General features: G+C 43.7%; 2 protein-coding genes across 7 annotated transcripts in view; one reads left to right on the top strand and one right to left on the bottom strand.

Annotated features, from left to right (window-relative positions):
• The window catches only part of IQCK (IQ motif containing K), a 98,662-nt gene extending 98,443 nt beyond the window's left edge, over positions 1–219 (bottom strand). Inside the window, exon 1 of the mRNA XM_025206995.1 lies at positions 118–219. Within this exon, the coding sequence (XP_025062780.1) occupies positions 118–219 (102 nt within the window). The remainder of the gene's footprint in view (positions 1–117) is intronic.
• Positions 104–18,045, top strand: part of KNOP1 (lysine rich nucleolar protein 1) — a 40,818-nt gene continuing 22,876 nt past the window's right edge. For 3 of the 6 annotated variants that reach the window (XR_003094641.1, XR_003094642.1, XR_001358217.2), the window contains exons 1-4: positions 106–2,058; positions 9,807–9,875; positions 10,480–10,557; positions 14,321–14,884. Coding sequence is in view for 1 of the 6 variants with exons in the window: in XM_006026092.3 (XP_006026154.1) it covers positions 688–2,058; positions 9,807–9,875; positions 10,480–10,557; positions 14,321–14,629 (1,827 nt within the window). In the remaining 5 variants the exon portion in view is untranslated. Of the gene's footprint in view, positions 2,059–9,806; positions 9,876–10,479; positions 10,558–14,320; positions 15,331–17,804; positions 17,939–18,045 lie in introns of those variants that run through there. The other 3 variants (XR_003094643.1, XM_006026092.3, XR_003094644.1) reach the window with 3 other exon arrangements.

Here is an 18,045-nt window from a genome sequence, read left to right as displayed (position 1 = left end):
GCAGAGGAAGGGGGGGAGCGGGGAAAGGGCGGGCCCAGCCTGCTGCAACAAACACCTTGCCCGGGGGCTGTATTTGTGGTAACAAGCAGCAAACACGAGGCTCACTCCTCTCCCAACTTGCTTGCTCCAGGCATCTCCTGCAGATGCCTCCAGTCCCTCCTTTTCTCTGTTCTTAACTTGTGGTTGGGTGTAATTGAGCCCATCTGTGGTGGGACTCATCCCCGATGCCCCGGGCGCACCTTTGAGCCCTGGATAACAGGGTGCCCATGCAGGCATCGCCTGTCCATTACTGGTTGCTTCTAACAACGTTGCCAGCAGAGCTCTCCGAAAAGGATCCTTATTCAAGGGCCCAGAAAAGCCACATCAGCTATGACAAACTTCAGCAGTAGCTGTCACTTGCTTCCAGCGCAGGCAGAGCTCTCGTCTAGAGCAATCCCCGATGGGTCTCTCTTCTGTACAAAACACCTTTTATGTTCTGATCTTCAAAGCTACGTGCTGGTTTTCTGGATGCAGGCAAAGGGAACTGTGGATGCTGGATGCTGTGCGTGTCTGCAAATAAGGCCACTGTTCTCTTTCCTCCAGATTCAAGTGCTACGCTTAGAATTAACATTTGAAAAGACAGTGAAGTGCTAAACAAAGGGGTCTGTGGTATAATGTTTGAGCTGTGCATTCGTTTGTTTTTTCAGAATGATAGTAAAGAAAGAGGGAAGGAGTGATGACAAAGAAACTGCACATAAGAAAAAAACAAAACCCATGAAAACCACTGGGAGTCAAACTGACATCAAAATTGAAGAGGGCATCCAGTGTGAATCACAAGCGAAACCTAAGGTGAGGGAAAAGAAACGTTTGGCAAAAAAGAAGGATTCAGACTGGGTAAATTCTAAGAAAAAGAAAGTTGGCTCCAAGTCTAAGAAAAAAGCATGTTTTGAAAACTCTGTGAATGTAGAAAGCCATCCAGATTCCCAACCACTAACAAAAACAGAAGGAAAAACTAAATTTCTCAAAAAGAAGAAAAGGAAAGACAAAGGTCTTTACTTCTTACCACTGGAGAGCGGTCAGAACTGCAGCCCAGGACTGAAAAACTACACAGCAGATAATCAGGAAAATGTATTCACTGGTAAAGAACCCAGAAAGACTATCACCCGGAAGTCTGAAGGGGACAGAAAGGTAACCAAAATGAAGAAAAAGAAAAAAGGCAAAGATACTTTCTCCTTAACTCTGAAATATAATGAAAGCAGTGAATGTCACATTTCTAGTAAAAAACTGCAAAAAAATTATATAAACAATTCTCAGGAAAAAATCACTCGTAAAAAACACAGAAAAGAGATTGTCCAGAATGATGAATCCGGTAGTAATAGACGGAAGAAAAAAAAGAAGAAAAAGAAAGATAAACACACCTCTCTACTAAAATTGAAAGGTAATGTGGACAATAATCATGGGACTTCTAATCACAACATCCCAGTGGGTGACTTGAAAAATAAGCAAGACATCAGTTCCCAGGAAAGTACACCTGTAACGGAGAGAGAGAATATTGTCCAGAACTCTGAAAGTGACAGAGACGTCACCAAGAAGAGCAAAACCATTTCTTTGCCAGCAGGTGAGGATAATCAGGACCACACTTCTAGCACCCCCAATAAATACCTATCAAGACACCAAAAAGACAAGTTCCAAGATAAAGTACTCACTGGAAAAAAACGCAAGGAGAAATCTGGAGGCAAGAGTGCAATAATCAAGAAAAAGAAAAAGAAGATTCATAAGGAGGAGCAGGAAGTAGCTAAGTGTGTAACTCCTTCAGATGTTGAAAAGGATGCATCCATGGGTGGAAAAGCCACACCAGTTAAAAGTAATAAAAAGAAGAAAACCAAAACGAAGGCAGTGGAAGGTGCAGCAATGGGCAGCACTGATGGAGGATCATGTGAAACTAATAATATGCCCTATGAGGGGAAGAAACCCAAGAAGAGAAAGAAACAGGGACCAGAGACTTCAGCTGAAGAGCCAAGCATGAAAAAGAAGACAAAGATCAAAATGAAGGAAGAAAAAACTGATAGTGAGGCAGTGGTAAGCTCCAAGTGTTTCTTCTACATATTAAAGCCAAATCACCAGATCTCCTATTTTACAAGCTGCTCTGTGTGCGTGGACCTTTGTGTCTGGGCAGGGCTACAGGAAAATAAATGGGGCTATGGTAGGGATGTGGGTAAAAACCATGGGAACAGTTTTCAGGAGCTGAGTTTAATAGTTTCACTCGCAGCAGTCCTGAGGGAAGTTTCGGTGGGGTTTCAGTTTGTTTTCTTTTGTTGTTTTGTGCCTTTTACTGCAGTCAGTGCTTCAGTAACAAAAATGTAAAACACAAACTACCTGTGGAACTGGCAGGAGTTAGCACAAAGAGGAAGCCTGTATCTAAAACCTTAGTAAAGCTGGAGTGTTGTAGCCAGGATGGTCCAGGTTGTGGTTGAGCTAAGTGGTGGTGGCAGTGATAACCAGGGATCCTGGTTTTCTCTGTTTAAAAATCACAAATTCTCTGATAAACAAACATGCACACATACATACACACACTCTCCGATAAAAAACCTAAAATCCATGATTAAAATGAGACACCACTATATATATATATATATATATATATATATACACACACACACACACACACACACACACACGTGTGTGTGTGTGTGTATCAATATTTACAATTTGGAAGCCTCTGTCACTGTAATAAAATCAATTCTAAATACCTATACATTTTTGTATTGGATTTTGGGTTTTTTTATAATGGAAAATCAGAGCTTCCCCTGCCCTCTTTGCTCACGAGGATGCAGGTCCAGACCCCTCACTCCCAAGCCACAGCCCCCCGGCCCTGCTGATGACCCTCACCCCCCACCTGCAGCCCCCTGTCCCTTTCAACCCTGCCAGAGGAACCTTCCAGATGCCAGGACTACAGAGCCAGGGACCCACTTCCACAGCCCCCTGCCTCTCGCAGCAGCACCTGAGCCCCAGCTGCCACCCATGGGCAGTGGCAGTGGCTGCTATGTCCTGAGCAGGAAGCAGAGCGCAGAGCCTGGCTCCCCTTCCCCCACACGCTGCTTGGCTGGAGTGGAACCCTTGGGAAGGAGAGGTAGAAATGCAGGCTGCCCACTCCCCTCCGGGCAGCACTGAGCAGCACAACTGCCCTGCCACCCTACTGCTGCTAGACAGGTACCTCATCAGGGTGGCATGGGGTTCACAGCAGCAAGGAGCTTCCCCTCCCAGCCCTGCTCTGCCCTGCCATGTTGGGTCCCACCTTCTGGGTCGTGGAAGCCCCAGGGGGAAGGCAGCAGGGCAGGAGCACCTACTTCGGTACCTTATACAGAGTTGCAGCCTACCCCACACACAGATCTGGGGGGCATGTGCCCCTCCTGCCCCACCCAGGAGTGTGCGCAGTGGCAGGGAGCCAGCCACACCTGCTTGCACTCCCCCAGATGAGCTGCCCACAGCCCCATCACACTCCCTGCCAGGGCCCTGCACCTGTGAATTGCAGCTCCAGGTCCAAAGCTCTACACACTGCCCAGCTGGACAACAGTCCCAGCCCTGCCTCCCTCCCTACGGGGGCTTCAGTGCCCCCACCAGACTTACCTGTGGGAGCTGCTCTCCAGGCTGGCTGGTGGCCATCTGCATACACATGCACAGGGTACCTCCTGCATGAGCACCCTCCTCCCACTCCCCCCAGCCCCTTGCAGGCTGGAACTCTGCCCACCTGTAGAAAGCTCTTTGTGAAAGTGCAAAATCCACATTTCTCTGTTAGAATGAGAAATCTGTGGTTTTTTTCAGTTGAAAGGGAAAATCTGCGTTTTTTTCTGTAGGAAATGGAAAACCTGGATCCCTGATGATAATAGATAACAGAGAGGAGTTGAGCAACCTTGAGCCATCACCCATACCTGGGAAGAAGGCCATGTGCCGAGGGGCAGGGAGGGGAGTCCACCCACCATACAACACAAACAAGGTTGTTGTAGACCTGAAAACTTGTCAGATTTCTCTCCCAACTATACAGTTGGTCCCAAAAAAGATACCACAAAGAAAGCCTTGCCTCACTAAAAATATATATACATTTTCTCATATCTCTGCCTTGTCACTAATAATGGCAATAGTAGTGTAGACTACCATGCCAGCCAGTGTCTTTACCACCAGGCCATCCAAACAGACCATTTAGAATACATAAGATGCTAACATGGTAGTGTCCACTAGCACCTTGTCTTAACTTACTTTTTTTTCCCCTTAAGTTTCTCCCACTGTTGCCACCAGTGGTGGAAATATCTTACCTATAGCAGCAAAGGGAAAACTTTAAGGGGGAAAAATGCCCACTGTGAATGTATCATTTGAGGAAAATCCCAAGTATAGACAAGGTCTAAAATGTTCACCTACAAACCTCAGCTGATCAAATGTTAGGATCTGTAAGGAAACGTGCTAAATCCTAAATCAAAACAATCCCTAAAAGGCAAAATGAAAAATTGGGTATTTTAAGAGATGGGTAAACTTTAGTTCCAGGAGTCCAACTTGTCCAGGGTAACTAGAAGTAAAATCCGCTTTGGCTGACTTAAAAAAATCTCATTGTGCACTCTTAACACACTACAACCCGTGATGCCCTAACTGTTCATTCTAAATGAGCTTGCTGTATGTGGCATATATTTGGGGAAATGCACATCCTGTTTCCTTATGGTAAGGGCAGGGGTAACTAGAAATATTTTTGACATGCCTTAAAAAAACAGTCCACAAAAAGCAGTATTTTTTTTCCTCTGTGAAGGCTTTCAAAATATGTAGTACTGCTTAAAAATAGTGACAGTATGCTATTATGATCATTTATTATTTTCTCTCCTTTCTCCTTTTATGGTCGTAAGTCCAAATATCTCAATATATATAAGCACCTAAAGATATCGTGCTTTACTAAGATTTTCAAAAGTGCCTACAGGTATAACTTCCACTGATTTCCAGGCACTTGTGCAAATCCCAGTGGGCTCCTTATCTGCATCTTGCATGCCTAAATACCTTTCAAAATCTAGCTTTTACTTGCCAGAGACCTGCTTGATTGCCATGGGCATGAAGAACATACAACTCAGTGTTGATGGGAGCTGCAGGTGCTCAGCACATTTAAAAATCAATTTCTAGATGGCAGGATTTCTACAAATACTTTATACTTACATGGAGCTTCTTAGACTCTACAAGAGCTTTACATACATTTGGTCTCAGCTGCTCCCAGAAGTAATTAATATTCCATTGGTGTTACAGCAGGGAAAAAGCTAGGTCCAGATAAGATAGCACGTACCTGGAGCCACGCTATAAGTCAGTGGTAGAGCAGAGAATAGAATTTACAGCCTTAGTTTCTGCACTAACCACCGATTCATGCAACATAACACTGTAAAATTAGCCTTCTTCCTCAACTGTGGCTGGCTCTGGAGCAGTGTTTTCTAGCTGGCAGCTTGCTCCAGCAGTTACAGGGAGAGCTGCTGTACTTCCTCTGACTTTTTGTTAAGATTGGCCATATGTTTGGTCATGATGGGCTCCCAAAGTTGTTCAGTCTGGGATACCATTTATATTTAACGCACTTGGAGACTTAAGTATGTGCTCGGAAACTTATTACTGTACTTTGCTTTGGTATGTCTCCCTGTACCTTGATTTGGATTCTGTAGAAACCCACACTGCCTTCTAAGATCCAATACTTCAAGTCTACATTTCAGTGTACAAGTGGATTATTTTACTTGCATGAAAGTCCAGAAATAGCCTTTTTCGGGAAGGGTGTATGTTTGTATGTATATAAGCACTTTATCATTGGGTAACTGGAGACTTGGGGACGTAGACAACTTTATTAGGCTTTTCTTTTTGACCTTTAGAAGGACAAGATGGTTTTATTGCTGGGATAAATTTTCTAATTAAATTGATATTCCTCTGTTGAGACTGTTAGACATTATTTGCATGCTCACATGCATACAAAGGCAAGATAAGCTTTATAGTGATAAATGCAACTGCATGATGGTGCTGAACTATTTAGTTGGAAAACACAGCAGGAGATAGGGAGAGAGATACGTGTTTTGTCTTTTCTATTCATGTCCATCCCTCTTTAAATTAATAGCGAAACCTTCCCCAATGAAATTCCTCTCAAGATTTAGAAATCTGGCTATTGTTAGGTCTGCTAACACTGCTGTAATATGCTGCTGATAGCACTGGTCTCCTGTTTCACTGCGTCACAATTCTGGACCAGTTTCTCATCTCCAATGCATGTCACACACTGCTGCATCTCTCAGAAAATTCACTGGTCTGCTTGTGGAGCAAGCATGCTGGCCAAGGGGGTTTTTTTTTGTTTTATTTTTTTAGACAATATGCAGTGATTCCAGCTAGTAGCTAAGACTTGCATTTGTTCCCCTGGATATAATTATCCCTGAATGAATTTGGCTTAAGTGGAAACTAATCTTATTGATGTAGCTCTGACTGGGTATTTTATGGGTCAGCAGTACGAACACCTGTTTGGAGGTAGGGATCCTAACAGGATGGAGAGGTTCCAGCTCCTTTGTTGTGGTCCCCATATAAAGGCTGAATTAGAACCTCTGAAATCACATTTCTAACAGTGAGTTGAACTGTCCCTAGTATTGCCTTCCTTTGAGGGTCTGACTACCGAGCTTTTAGCATACTGACATAGGCCTGCTTGGGCATTGATTTGGCTGGCAATCTGAAACGTGTGTGAAGAGAGAGCAAAATGATAGTGGTTACCTTGTGGTGGTGTCCAAGGGCCCAGTCCTGTCCCTGCTGAATTGAACAAACTTTGCTGGTGGTGTCTGTAGGAGCAGGACAGGGTGGTTACAATAGGAAACAATAGTGGTAATGATCATTGAAGGCCTTTCTTCTTAATGATGGTCATTCTTTGTGTGCATGCTTCCACATGCATAAGCCCCACACTAAGTATCTTGTTCATTCTCACTAAACAACACTGTTTCACAACAGAAAGTCTCTGGTGCCTTTGTTAATGAGACTTCATTACCCTTATGTAGTCCAATCATAACTAGTAACACTGGACTAAACAGAGCAAATGCAGTCTATGCCCCAGCCCACCTATCATTTGCTGCTAAGCTGTTTATTTGCTGGTGGCTGGTTCCTGCAAAGGGCTGTTGCATGCACCTTCTATGGGTTCAGCGCAGCACAAAGGACAGCCTGGTTCTGCCAACTGTTTGGTAACCTGGAGGGGGTCAGCTCCTTGGGAATTACCTGGCATGAGTGTACACCCTTCCTCCTTTCTTGCCTGCCACCCACCCTCCAAGCTATAAAGTCCTTGGCAGCTGTTAGCAGAATTTGGTCCTTTCCTGTCATCCCTGCTTGTTTTCTTGTCTTAAAGAAATCTGAAGAGACGGTAGTAGGCCATTTAGAAGCAAATTCTCTTTTTTTAAGAGCGTGGGCTCTTCCTGTAGTGAAGAGCATCTCCTCCTCATTTGTGGGGTAGATGTCCTTATGTGTCTGTGCATGAAAGGGAGATTTGGAAATGAATTATCTGTGTCTCGCCTTAAAAACAAACCACAAGCATAAGTAATAGCGGCCCTTGCTCCTGTAAGTATGCTACAAATCTCCTTGTCCTGGCATTCCTTGCTTATTTCACGCTTGGATTATTGTGGTAGCTTTCTCAATAGATCTTTCCTCTGGCCACCTTCTCCAGGCTTGTCAAAAGCTTGTGGCTCAGTTAATTTTCCACTAGCCCAGGCTCTTCATTACGTATCCAATTACACTGGCTGTCTGTTAATCCTGTCCTTGTTACTGATTGGGAGAAACGGCAGAGAAGAACCAGAAGGTGCAAAAGCCACTAAAGCAGGGACTGCTGACTAAGGTGTGGAGGGTACCTGTGATCCAGGCCAACTTTTTGCATGCAGAATTGTGCATGGGAGGCTCCCTTCCTTAGCTGCATCCCACCTGCTCCTGCAGGCTCTGGACAGAAAGCTGTGGAGGAGCAGCCAGTTGGAGTAGTTGCAGAGGCATGGACCTGTGTATGGTTGAGCCTGGCGTTCTCTGCCCTGGACAGACAGAACTGGATGTTCGCTCCAGCCTCACCCTTCCACCCCTCCCTCCTGCCATTTTCTTTTTGGCTTCACTCTTCTGGCTCTTACTCCTTCCCTTCACCCCATATGGCTGATCCCTTCTGTAGCCGGCAAACTGAGTTATGGTAAGGCTTTTTAGCCATAGTCCGGGCCTTCCCGGAACTAAACAACATTGAACAGTGGCTCTGGGAGACGCAAGTGCTGTGATTGGGCAGTAGGTGAGCAAGAGTTTCCTTATAGGGAATGTGGCTGGCATGGTGCCAGGGGATTGGTGCACCAAATAAGGGATGCTTGGCACAGAGCCAGGGGTTTGGACAGTTTGGGATTAAAAAATTATAAAAGTAGTGGACGGACAAAGACATAGTGTGTGTTTTGTGTTGCCTACCTGGGGAGAGAGGAGCAACCTTGGAATTCTTATTCGAACAACGGGGATTCCAGAAACAGACATCCCACACACCCAGCAGAGGATCGGAGGCCAGCACCCCCAAAGGTCGCTGCTGTAACATCTAAGGAACTGCTTGTACGGTCATATGTGCCTAGGGGCACATTGGACAAGTTGCAGTGTCAATCCTTGGAGGGCTCTGGCAAAAAGAGTCCTAGTAGTGACACCCTCCTAACATAACTCGCTCAAAACAAGAATGTGAAAACAATATACCATTTGCTGCCACCCAGTTCTCTTTGCTTATGTTGGTACCCCCTTCCTCGCACTGTTTGTGCCTTCCATTTAGACCATAATGTCTTTGGGACAGGGATCATACTGCTCTGGGAGCAGTACCTGGCACAACAAGGTCCTATTCTTGATTAACCATTATGCACAACAACAAACCTGATAACAGAGGGACCTCTGTGAGCTGGCTTCTCTGTATGTTCCATGTCTTGACATTTGTCACAGATTCGATGCCAGTCAGCTCAGCCTTTTCTTTACACAGTGCGGAATGTGGCCAGGTTCTGATTATTACAGAACTGTAATTTGAAGTGTCGCTACATCACCAGCATGTGCACAGGAGATTATAATATGTTCCCCTGAGGTTTACAAGTCTCTTGTGAAGAAAGGGTTTCAGTTGTCCAGAGACTTTTATTAAAATTGTGTTTCTGTTACGCAAAGCGTTAGCAGATCTCTTTCCTGGAGAAAACTTCTCCAGGAAGCTGCACAGGATCAGCTGTCATTTTCAGTTTAGAAGTTGATGGTTTCTTCTTACCTAACACTTTACTGGGTTTTAGTCCATCTCATCTGAGCCTGCTCTCGCATTTATTTTTGGTGCTAAGTAAATTCCACATAACGTGAATAGATCCAGGCAGAATCTCATCACAGCCACCTTTATGACGGTGCTCTGTTTTGTACTAAAAATTTTACTGTGAAGAGATTTTGCCTATAAAGCAAGAAAAAAGTGTTTGATAAATCAGTGGTCGCCTAACGGGGGCTTCATAACTGACTCATACCGAAATGTCGGTGTTACGGATTTCTGTAGATATTTCTTTGTCCAATATAACATTACAATAAACTTCAAGGAAATGCCTGGCTAATGTTACCATACTGATATTTCAGCGTAACAAGATTCAACCTGTATAGGCAGGGGCTGGAAAAAGTTTTGGTGTAATGACATTTTTCATAGAAATGGCTGTTGTCCTAAATAGCACAGGGCACTGCGTGGCTAATTGCCAGTGGCCTGGACTTGGAAATTTTTTTGGCTAAAATGATCTTTGTTATAACAAGATTACACCTTTAATCATCTTGACATAGGGTTTTTTTCCCCTCTTGTTTTACAGGAATCTGAGAATGATGTAGCAGTTGTGGGGGAAAAAAAAGGAAACTGTGATGAAATAAATATAGACAAGGTATTGTCTCAGTTATATAAACTCTGCAGTTTTGTGTAAGGCCTAATATCTTCCTGTCAGGGAGGTATCTTTGTATCTAATAAAGAGCATGATCACACACACTCTGTGTAAGTAAGAAACAATATTAATAAAAAATTAAATGGCAGTCTGTGCCAGTGCTGCACAGAATAGAGAATTACTTAGCACATGGAAAACACCGTACCTTCTGCAGGCCAAGGCCAGCACATAAATCTCAAGTGACAGGTAAAAAAAAAAAGGGTTTGAAGTAGCATATCAAGATTGAATGTTTGGTTGTCTGGCCCCTATCAGCCCAGCTGTTACCTGCAGTCAGAAGGATTAATATTGATTGATAACTGCAAAATATTTGCTGTGTGTGATGCTTACTTGTAAGAAATGGTAATATCTGAAGCTAATGTGGATTTACCTTCTGAAACTATGTGCAAAAGGAAAATGCACTTGTGCTGCACCTAACAATACAGATTGGTTTTCTGATTGCCTTCTTTACCCTTCATCCTTATATTGTGAATTTAGTTATAAAAAAATCACACAAAAATACACTTTCTTTATAGACAGTAAATAACTGCAATATTTTTCCATCTTCTAGTTGAGACGGCAAGCCCTGCAAGAAGAGATCGACCGAGAATCTGGCAAAACTATGGGTTTGAGAAGCAAAGTGCAATCTGTACGTATGAACTTAGAGCTTGTTCTTATGAGATAACATGGCCCAGAGTAACCCCCCATCTGTATGCTAGTCATGTGTGCTGCCTGGCACACCAGCTTCTCTTCTGATTGCAAATTTGAGGTCATGCTACAGAACAAATTAGTCCAATCTCAAGAGAGGCTGGGAGCAGACCAGTGAACTCTAGCAGCAGTGGGGATTGTACGGACCTCTAAGTCCCATCATTAGTCCTGAAAAGTAGCGTTTTTCGTTCTCTCTGGAGAATTAGCCAAGATAAATTTGCTGCTAAATCATTTTCTATTTATTGTGGAATATAAATAACACTAGTCCATAAATAGAGCTGTCTTTGGAACTAGAATTAGTACAGCACGTCCCTTGTATTTGGAAAAAAATCTAACCTTTTGAAACTTCAGGAAAACTCTGGTAGTGTGATGCTGTAATTCGTGATGGCTTTAATATACTAATGTTAATCCGGTATAACTCCAGCGATTTCCGTGGGATGCCAGTACAGACAAATCTGACCTAATTGTACGGTGCTTTTAAATTGCATAGCATGAGTTGTGGAAAAAGAGCGAATTACTGAACCCTGACATCTGTCAGAAGGAATAACCACTTGCACCTGGTTTTTCAGCAGTGGAAGTGTAGAGCAAGGTGGTAGTCCCAAACTACTGAGCACTACTATTCAGCTCATCCAGTGCATTTTAAAGTCTCCATGTTAGCTTGGCAGGCATTTGGTCATTCCTGAATAGATGATGGCTGTGTGCGTCAAAGTACAGAAGCCTCTGCACATTTAACTGAGGGAACAGAGAATTTGACCAATGTATTTGGGGAAGAAAATCTCGGATGAATAATTCCAACTAGATATTGCAGCTCAAGCTTGGTCAGGTGAGTGAGAAGGCAAAAAATGGATCTCTCCTTCTCCACCCAGTCAGTCATCTTTTAACCTTTCACATTTCCCAGGCGTGTCTCAATTCCTTGCCTTTGCATCTCCTGCTCCTTGACTCCAGGCAGATTTAGCATGTAACGTGTGTCAGCTGCTGCAGTTGCTCGTCTTTAGTGAGGCTAATAGGATGCAAAAGGGGAGGGGGCCTTATTAATAGCCAGGATTATCTCAGCTGTCTGGACTGCAAGAGTAGGCTGCCAGTATTCCAGGAAAGTATGAATTCACATCAAACAAATGGTAGAAACCCTAGAAAACACTCATGCAAATTTTTGCATAGCTTTGGGGGGAGGACTGGGAAATGAAGTCCCTGCTTTTATTTTTAAAGTTATGCTTTAAAACTGTAACAGCCTAATTGACTCTGAAGTCATTCAGAAAATGACATTGTTGTCAGGGAATCCCAGTCCTTTGATGCTGATCTATCAGTGGTTATTAGCATGTTGAAGAATAGGAGCTATGAAGACTAATTAGTAAGCTTCACAAAGACCAAGCTGAAAATGCTGCAGTAAAAGCCATGTGTAGTAATTGCCAGCAGTTACCCTAAAAAATTATAGGGTTTGAAAAGCTGTAATTATTTCTGCATCTGTGCTGATGTGCAACCTCCATCCCAGAGTGAGAGAGCAAGCATGCCTGTGTGTCACAGACATTGGCTTGAACCAGCTGCGTGACAACTTTACTAGTATTTCTACACAAGCTGAAATATAAATTGAAATGATGCTTCACTTTGAACAGGATAAAAACTGCATACTATGGAAATCCTGCTTTTAAAAGCAGTATTTTAGTCTGGTGAATGGCCATTATGTGTTTGTAATTTATAACAAGCCCTTGTAGCTTGTTGCCAGTGCTGAAATTCTTGTGTAGTATTGCTGTGTAGCTTCTTGGCTGTCTCAGTGAGGCTAAAGGTTTTGGTATGAACCCAAGGGTTGAGCTGGATGACTTGCAAGCTTTCACATAAATTGAATTTGAATTCATGGGTGGAATTCTGAAGTTTATCCAGCTCTATCAGTTTCTTAATTAGGCGCCAATTAACCAGCATAGTTCCATTTAGCCAGGCAGCATCCAATTTCAAAGAGTGATATTGAAGTGTCAGTCATGTCAAAAATAAAAAAGCTGGCAATTACATTGTAGCTCCCAGATCAGCCTCAAGCCCTGGGTAAAGAGACTTAACTGATAATGCGGTGATCTTAAATAAGCCAGAGGTGGGAAGAAGGAAAGTTGATTCTGATGTAACCTCTGGTGTCCAGAAATACAAAGGTAGACATTTTGCTTTTGCCCTTAGGCAGCTTGGCCTAAATTTAGCTCCCAAATAGTCTGGCATTTAGCACATAGTAAAACTGAATCTGGGAGAAGCAGATGTACAATTTAGCTAAATAAAAAGGAGAGGACCCTAGATGAGATGCTCTGCTGTGTAAGACTGGAACTGCTGGGAACTCCTGCCTTCATTAGCAGCAAAATCCAGAACTAAAGAATGAGAAAACTATCTACATTGGTGCTGGGCTTATGAATGAATTATGAATCTCTGTTGTGAGCAGCAGATAATCAGTAATGAACTGGGGAAGAAATCATGTGATTGGGTGCCTATACATGTACAGTGAGGCTGCTCCAATGCACTGCAATTATGTAGTAATTACAGTGTATCGAAGCAGGCTTGATTAATAGAGTCTGCAGGAGTGTGGTAATTACTGCGCTCCAGCAGACTCCAGTGTCACATGTATCAGTGTCCCCTCCCCCACCTGAGCACATCTAGAAATGTCCACTGTTCTTAGCAAGGCCAGCTTCATTAGAAAAAGTTGTTACTGCCTAACTCTATATAGGAAAATGAAAAGTATTCACCAGAAGGTGACAAGTCTGAAATCTGCTCTTGAAAAGACGAGTTGCAAACTAGTTAGTATAACTTAAGAGCGGCCTGTAAAGGCTCTCGTCTTTGAATGGAGAGATGTCCAGATGGCAGGGAAGCTGAATGTCTGAAGGGAGAGGAAAAAAGAAACACTGAAGACAAGAGACAGGAAATGCAGGTGATGCAATGACTACAGCTCAGCTCAACAGAGTTCTTGTGGGATTACCCCCACCCCTTCCCCATTTTTTTCATTATGGTCTTAAAATTAAGCACATTTTGTTCCATTTGACATGGCAGTTCTCTCTATTGGCTTCAGAAAGACAGCAGTTATTGAACATACCCTAGCTTATCTCTGGAGGTTTGCCTGGGGCCTTAGCCCACAAGACAGACTGTAAACATTATATAGTTGAAGGAAATTCTGTAATTGTCCTTAAGTGGCTTATCTATACTGCAAACCAGTGGACAGTGCTGCAGTATTTCTGCACAGGCTTTAGAAGAGTTGAGGCATTTAATACTAAGCAAAGCCAGAGCGATATTAGACTGTAGAAGCTTTTTGCCTTGTCCTGCAGAATTTCTCTACTGCAGGTAATGGGTATAAGTGTGGAAAACATAGCAGTAATCTATGACAGACTAGATTGGAAAAGCAGCAGGAAGTATTCAGTGATCAATCCCAAGTGTTAACTCCCTGCCTTGCTAATTAGTAGCTGTACCTTTTCTTTTATTGCATTACAGGCTACAGCATGCAAAGTGCTGTGTGCGATTGAGCACAGTCACATAGGACCTTACATTTGCAGTTAGCATGGGTGAATGTTAGCGCACCAGTCAAAGCCCTATGTTCTGCAGGAAGGTGGAATGGCAGCAGTAGCCATACCCTGGCATACTGCATTTTCTTGGAACATCTGGTGATTGCAACGGTTTGCATTGGTGTTATTCAGTTTTACTGATCTACTGGAGGAAAACCTCATTAATAATCTTGTTCTGTTCTGCAGGACACCAAGTTTGGCCAGTGGAGCACAGCTGCTTTTGAAAGTTCAGATGAAAAAGCAAAGTTCCTCAGACTCATGGGTGGTTTTAAGAAGGGCTCTGCATCAGTCCAAGATCCACCAGCCATCACAGAGAAGCCAAACATGGCTTTGAGCAGGGAAGAGGAAGAAAAATTAAAGCAGGCTCTGCATATGGAGTTTGAGAAAGCCATGAACTTGAAGCACCACAGAAGAGTTGGCCTGGGATTCCAACCTGTCAGCAAAAAAATATACATAGACAAGCATGCTTCTAGATCTATCAAATTTGAGGACTAAACTGTGCAGTATGATGGAAGGGATGAAAATGCAGCATGGAAACTCAATTGTTACTTGCCACAGCTGTTTATTTGGAATAAGCTACGGAGCATTGCAAACTTACGTTCAACACAAAATTTGCAACTTTTGTCACAACCTCAAGTGAGGCAGTGACTGGAAGCCTCAGCGCACATGGGGATAGGGTCTTGCCCGAACACAGCCTGGAAGTCTTCTAGCATGACTCCTTCAGCCATAGCTGGGGACAGGTTAAAGTTTGTAAGTATTTGTTTACTTTTTAGAATGAAGACTATTGTAAATTCTTTTTTAAAACAGATTTTAGTGACTCACAGGGGCTCAAAGGTTAAGTAAAATCCTCAATTTTCTGCTGCTGAGTGCTGTACCTCTGAAAGAGGCCTGACTAGAGAGCTACTTCTTTTAAACAAAGTTACCGTTATCTTTCTTAAATGATTAGTGTTACCCCTGTAGCTAACAAGCATTGTTGACTGTTCTACTTGTTTTAAATCTATGTTCTGATACTTTGCTTTAAGGGCTAATTCCTGCTTCTGGTTAACATCCAGTTAAACTGTTGTAAACAAGATGTGGCCCCAGATTTGTCAAACTGTGGGACAGTCTTGTAGGAAGCAAAGTAATTTTTCATAGCCATACAAAACTTGTGCAAGTTAAAATCACAGAACAACTGGAATAAAATTGCTATTTATTAACCTCTGGATTATCTCCTAGCTGTAGAGTTGCAACCCAACAGGAGAGCACAAAATATGAAATGCAGTTATAAATATGCATGAATGAAACAAATGCACAGATCCAAACCAGAAGGATTTGATATTTGAGAAGTTCTAAGTGGCTAGTGGTTATAAGCATGCAGAAAAAAAGTAAGAGCTTTCACTTTTAATACAGCTCTGGTTCTGAAATGACTAAGCATAGCAGAGTAAGCAGTTGTTATGCCGGTGACTTCCACCATAGAGTAGCTCACTTTGCAAGAAGAGACTAGTTATTTTCTCCCCTTACTAGCATGTTTGGATAGTCTCAAATGTGCTGAGGCATTGTTGATCCTCATTTTTTTTCCTCTTACCACACAGCATGTTACCAGGGCTGTGCGAAGCTTTGGGTGCTGATTCGATTCGGAGGAGATTCGGCCCGATTTGGTGGCCAAATCGAATCGGGGACCAATTAAAAGGTCCGAATCGATTCGAAGCTCTTCGAATCTTCAGAAAAGATTCAGAGAGCTTTGATGATTCGGGCACTCCCCGGTGGCTGCAGCAGGGAACTGCAGCCGGACTCCAAGCTGATAAGTAGGGGGGAAGAGACTATCGGAGGATGCCTGAGAAAAGCCCTGAGACTCACCACTTCTGCAGCGGCCTCAGGGGTCTCGTGCAGAGCCCCCTGTGCAGTGCAGGGCAGTGGAGATCGACCCCTGTTGGCAGGAACGTTGAGTCCAGGGGTTTTTCTCACTTTTTTTTCTTAAAGGGCTAGAGCTGCAGTGGGCAGGGCAGCCATGGGGGGTGCTGGGATAGCGGGGGGAAGGGGGTCAGGCTCGTGCAGAGCCCCCTACGCAGCATGGGGCAGCAGGGATCGTCCCCCCACCCTATAGCACCCAGTGAGTTAGGGCTTTTTTTCAAAGAGCCAGGAGCTGGGGCAGCCATTGCTGGGCTGGGAGAATGGGTGTGGGGTGGGCATGGATGATTCGGAGATTTGGCTGCTGCCGAATCAGGTTCGGCTGAATCGAATCGGGACAGTGATTTGAATCACCGAATTGAATCACTGTCCCCCCCGAATCAGCCGATTCCGAAGTGAATACTAGCTGCTTCGCACAGGTCCACAGGCTACCATCAAACTGCTTTTATCTCCTTGCTAAAAGGGTAAAACCTGCATGTGTTCAAGGGAAGGCATGGATCACACTAAGTAGCAAGTAGGGGGATCCTGGCTGTTGATGTTGTCAGAACAAGAGGGGCTGTGTATGCACAGGTGCAAAATGAGCCACAGAAACATGGTGATTTGTCAATTCCCTAAGCTAAGGCTGAAGCCTGAACTCATGCAGTTCATCCTCTCCCAATGAAGACATTGCAGACTGTAATGCACTTATATCTGTATCTTCAAGTGATGCCTTACTTGCACTGGGATTGTATGGGTTTAAAACCAAGAGTATCAGTTAAAAGCAGGTTCACACATTGCCTTGCAGTTGGAACATAATGCTGTTGATATGCATGTCAGTAAGAAGCCCAGTTTACTCTCTCTCAGCTGAACTGGTTCTGCAAAGCAGTGGTCAGGTACCAAATTCAGTCAGCAGAAGGAACAGCAGAGCTGAGTAGTTTTAGTCATTTTCAAGGCAAACACACCCACACTGACCTTCCTACCTTTATTCAGGCTGGCCCCTGCACTCATGGTAGATGGAGTCTCACCTCAATTAATTTGTAACCACACATGTTGTAAAACCAGGTAGTGACCAGCAGCACCACATTCCTCCATTGTTTCTTTGCCTGAGTAAAGTCCTACAATGTTTTAACAGATCTGTATATATTTATAGTGAACATTTTTATTCTTTGTACCTAAGCTTCACTTTTACTTTGAAAGCACCTGTTGGCTTATTTTAAATGAGACTGATGCCTGTCTGTTTCCAGACTAGCTCAGAGGTACCTAATTATCAGAGAAATTTTGCCTGTGACAATTACACAGCCAGTAAAGGAGCCAGCTAAACTCCATTCACAAAGCAGGGGGATTTGTAGGGCTGACACCAAACTTCCCATTGCGGATCTGTCTGCCCCTCTCGAGGGGTTTCTACTTCACCCACAGCTGCTCCACTTGGCTGCTGGAGCTCAGAGACTGGGGTAAGACTGGTTCAGATCTCGAGACAAAATATTGTGTAATCTGCACATTAAAGTGAGCTTTAATGTGGTATGCTGGTGCCATTATTGACAATGTGTGCACCTTCTCTATAAAAGACATGCATGGTGAAGCAGCAATGCACCAAGTATTGCATTAGTTGTGACAAGGGATGGCACCACCACTTTCTAAACTAGACCTAGTTCAGTCCCTTTACGCCAATGCCTGGTCATTAATTAAATCTTCTACATGAGTTCTGCTTTACTAACAGGCGTGAAAGAAAGTAAGGACTCAGAGCAAGAAAGGTGGTTGATAGGTTTGGGGAACTGCTTGTGGACCTGCCATAAATCATTTGCAGGCTGACAGCAACTCTGGAAGTAGCTGCAGTGCTTTGGAAGATTTAACTGGAAGCCTGAAGGTAAGAACAAACAGAGGATGACAACACTACAGGTCAGGCTGTGCGAGCCTGAGCTCACTAGGGTGCAGGGCTGTGCAGTGTCTCTTTCTCTGTACCAGCTATACAATCCTGGTGTTTTGCACCATTCGTGTATCAGCGACCTGCATCAGCCATGCAACCAATGGGACAAGCATCCTTGTAC

This window comes from Alligator sinensis, unplaced genomic scaffold (genome assembly GCF_000455745.1).
Source record: "Alligator sinensis unplaced genomic scaffold, ASM45574v1 scaffold330_1, whole genome shotgun sequence".
NCBI classification, from domain to species: Eukaryota; Metazoa; Chordata; order Crocodylia; family Alligatoridae; genus Alligator; species Alligator sinensis.
This window is presented reverse-complemented; position numbering and strand designations above follow the sequence as displayed.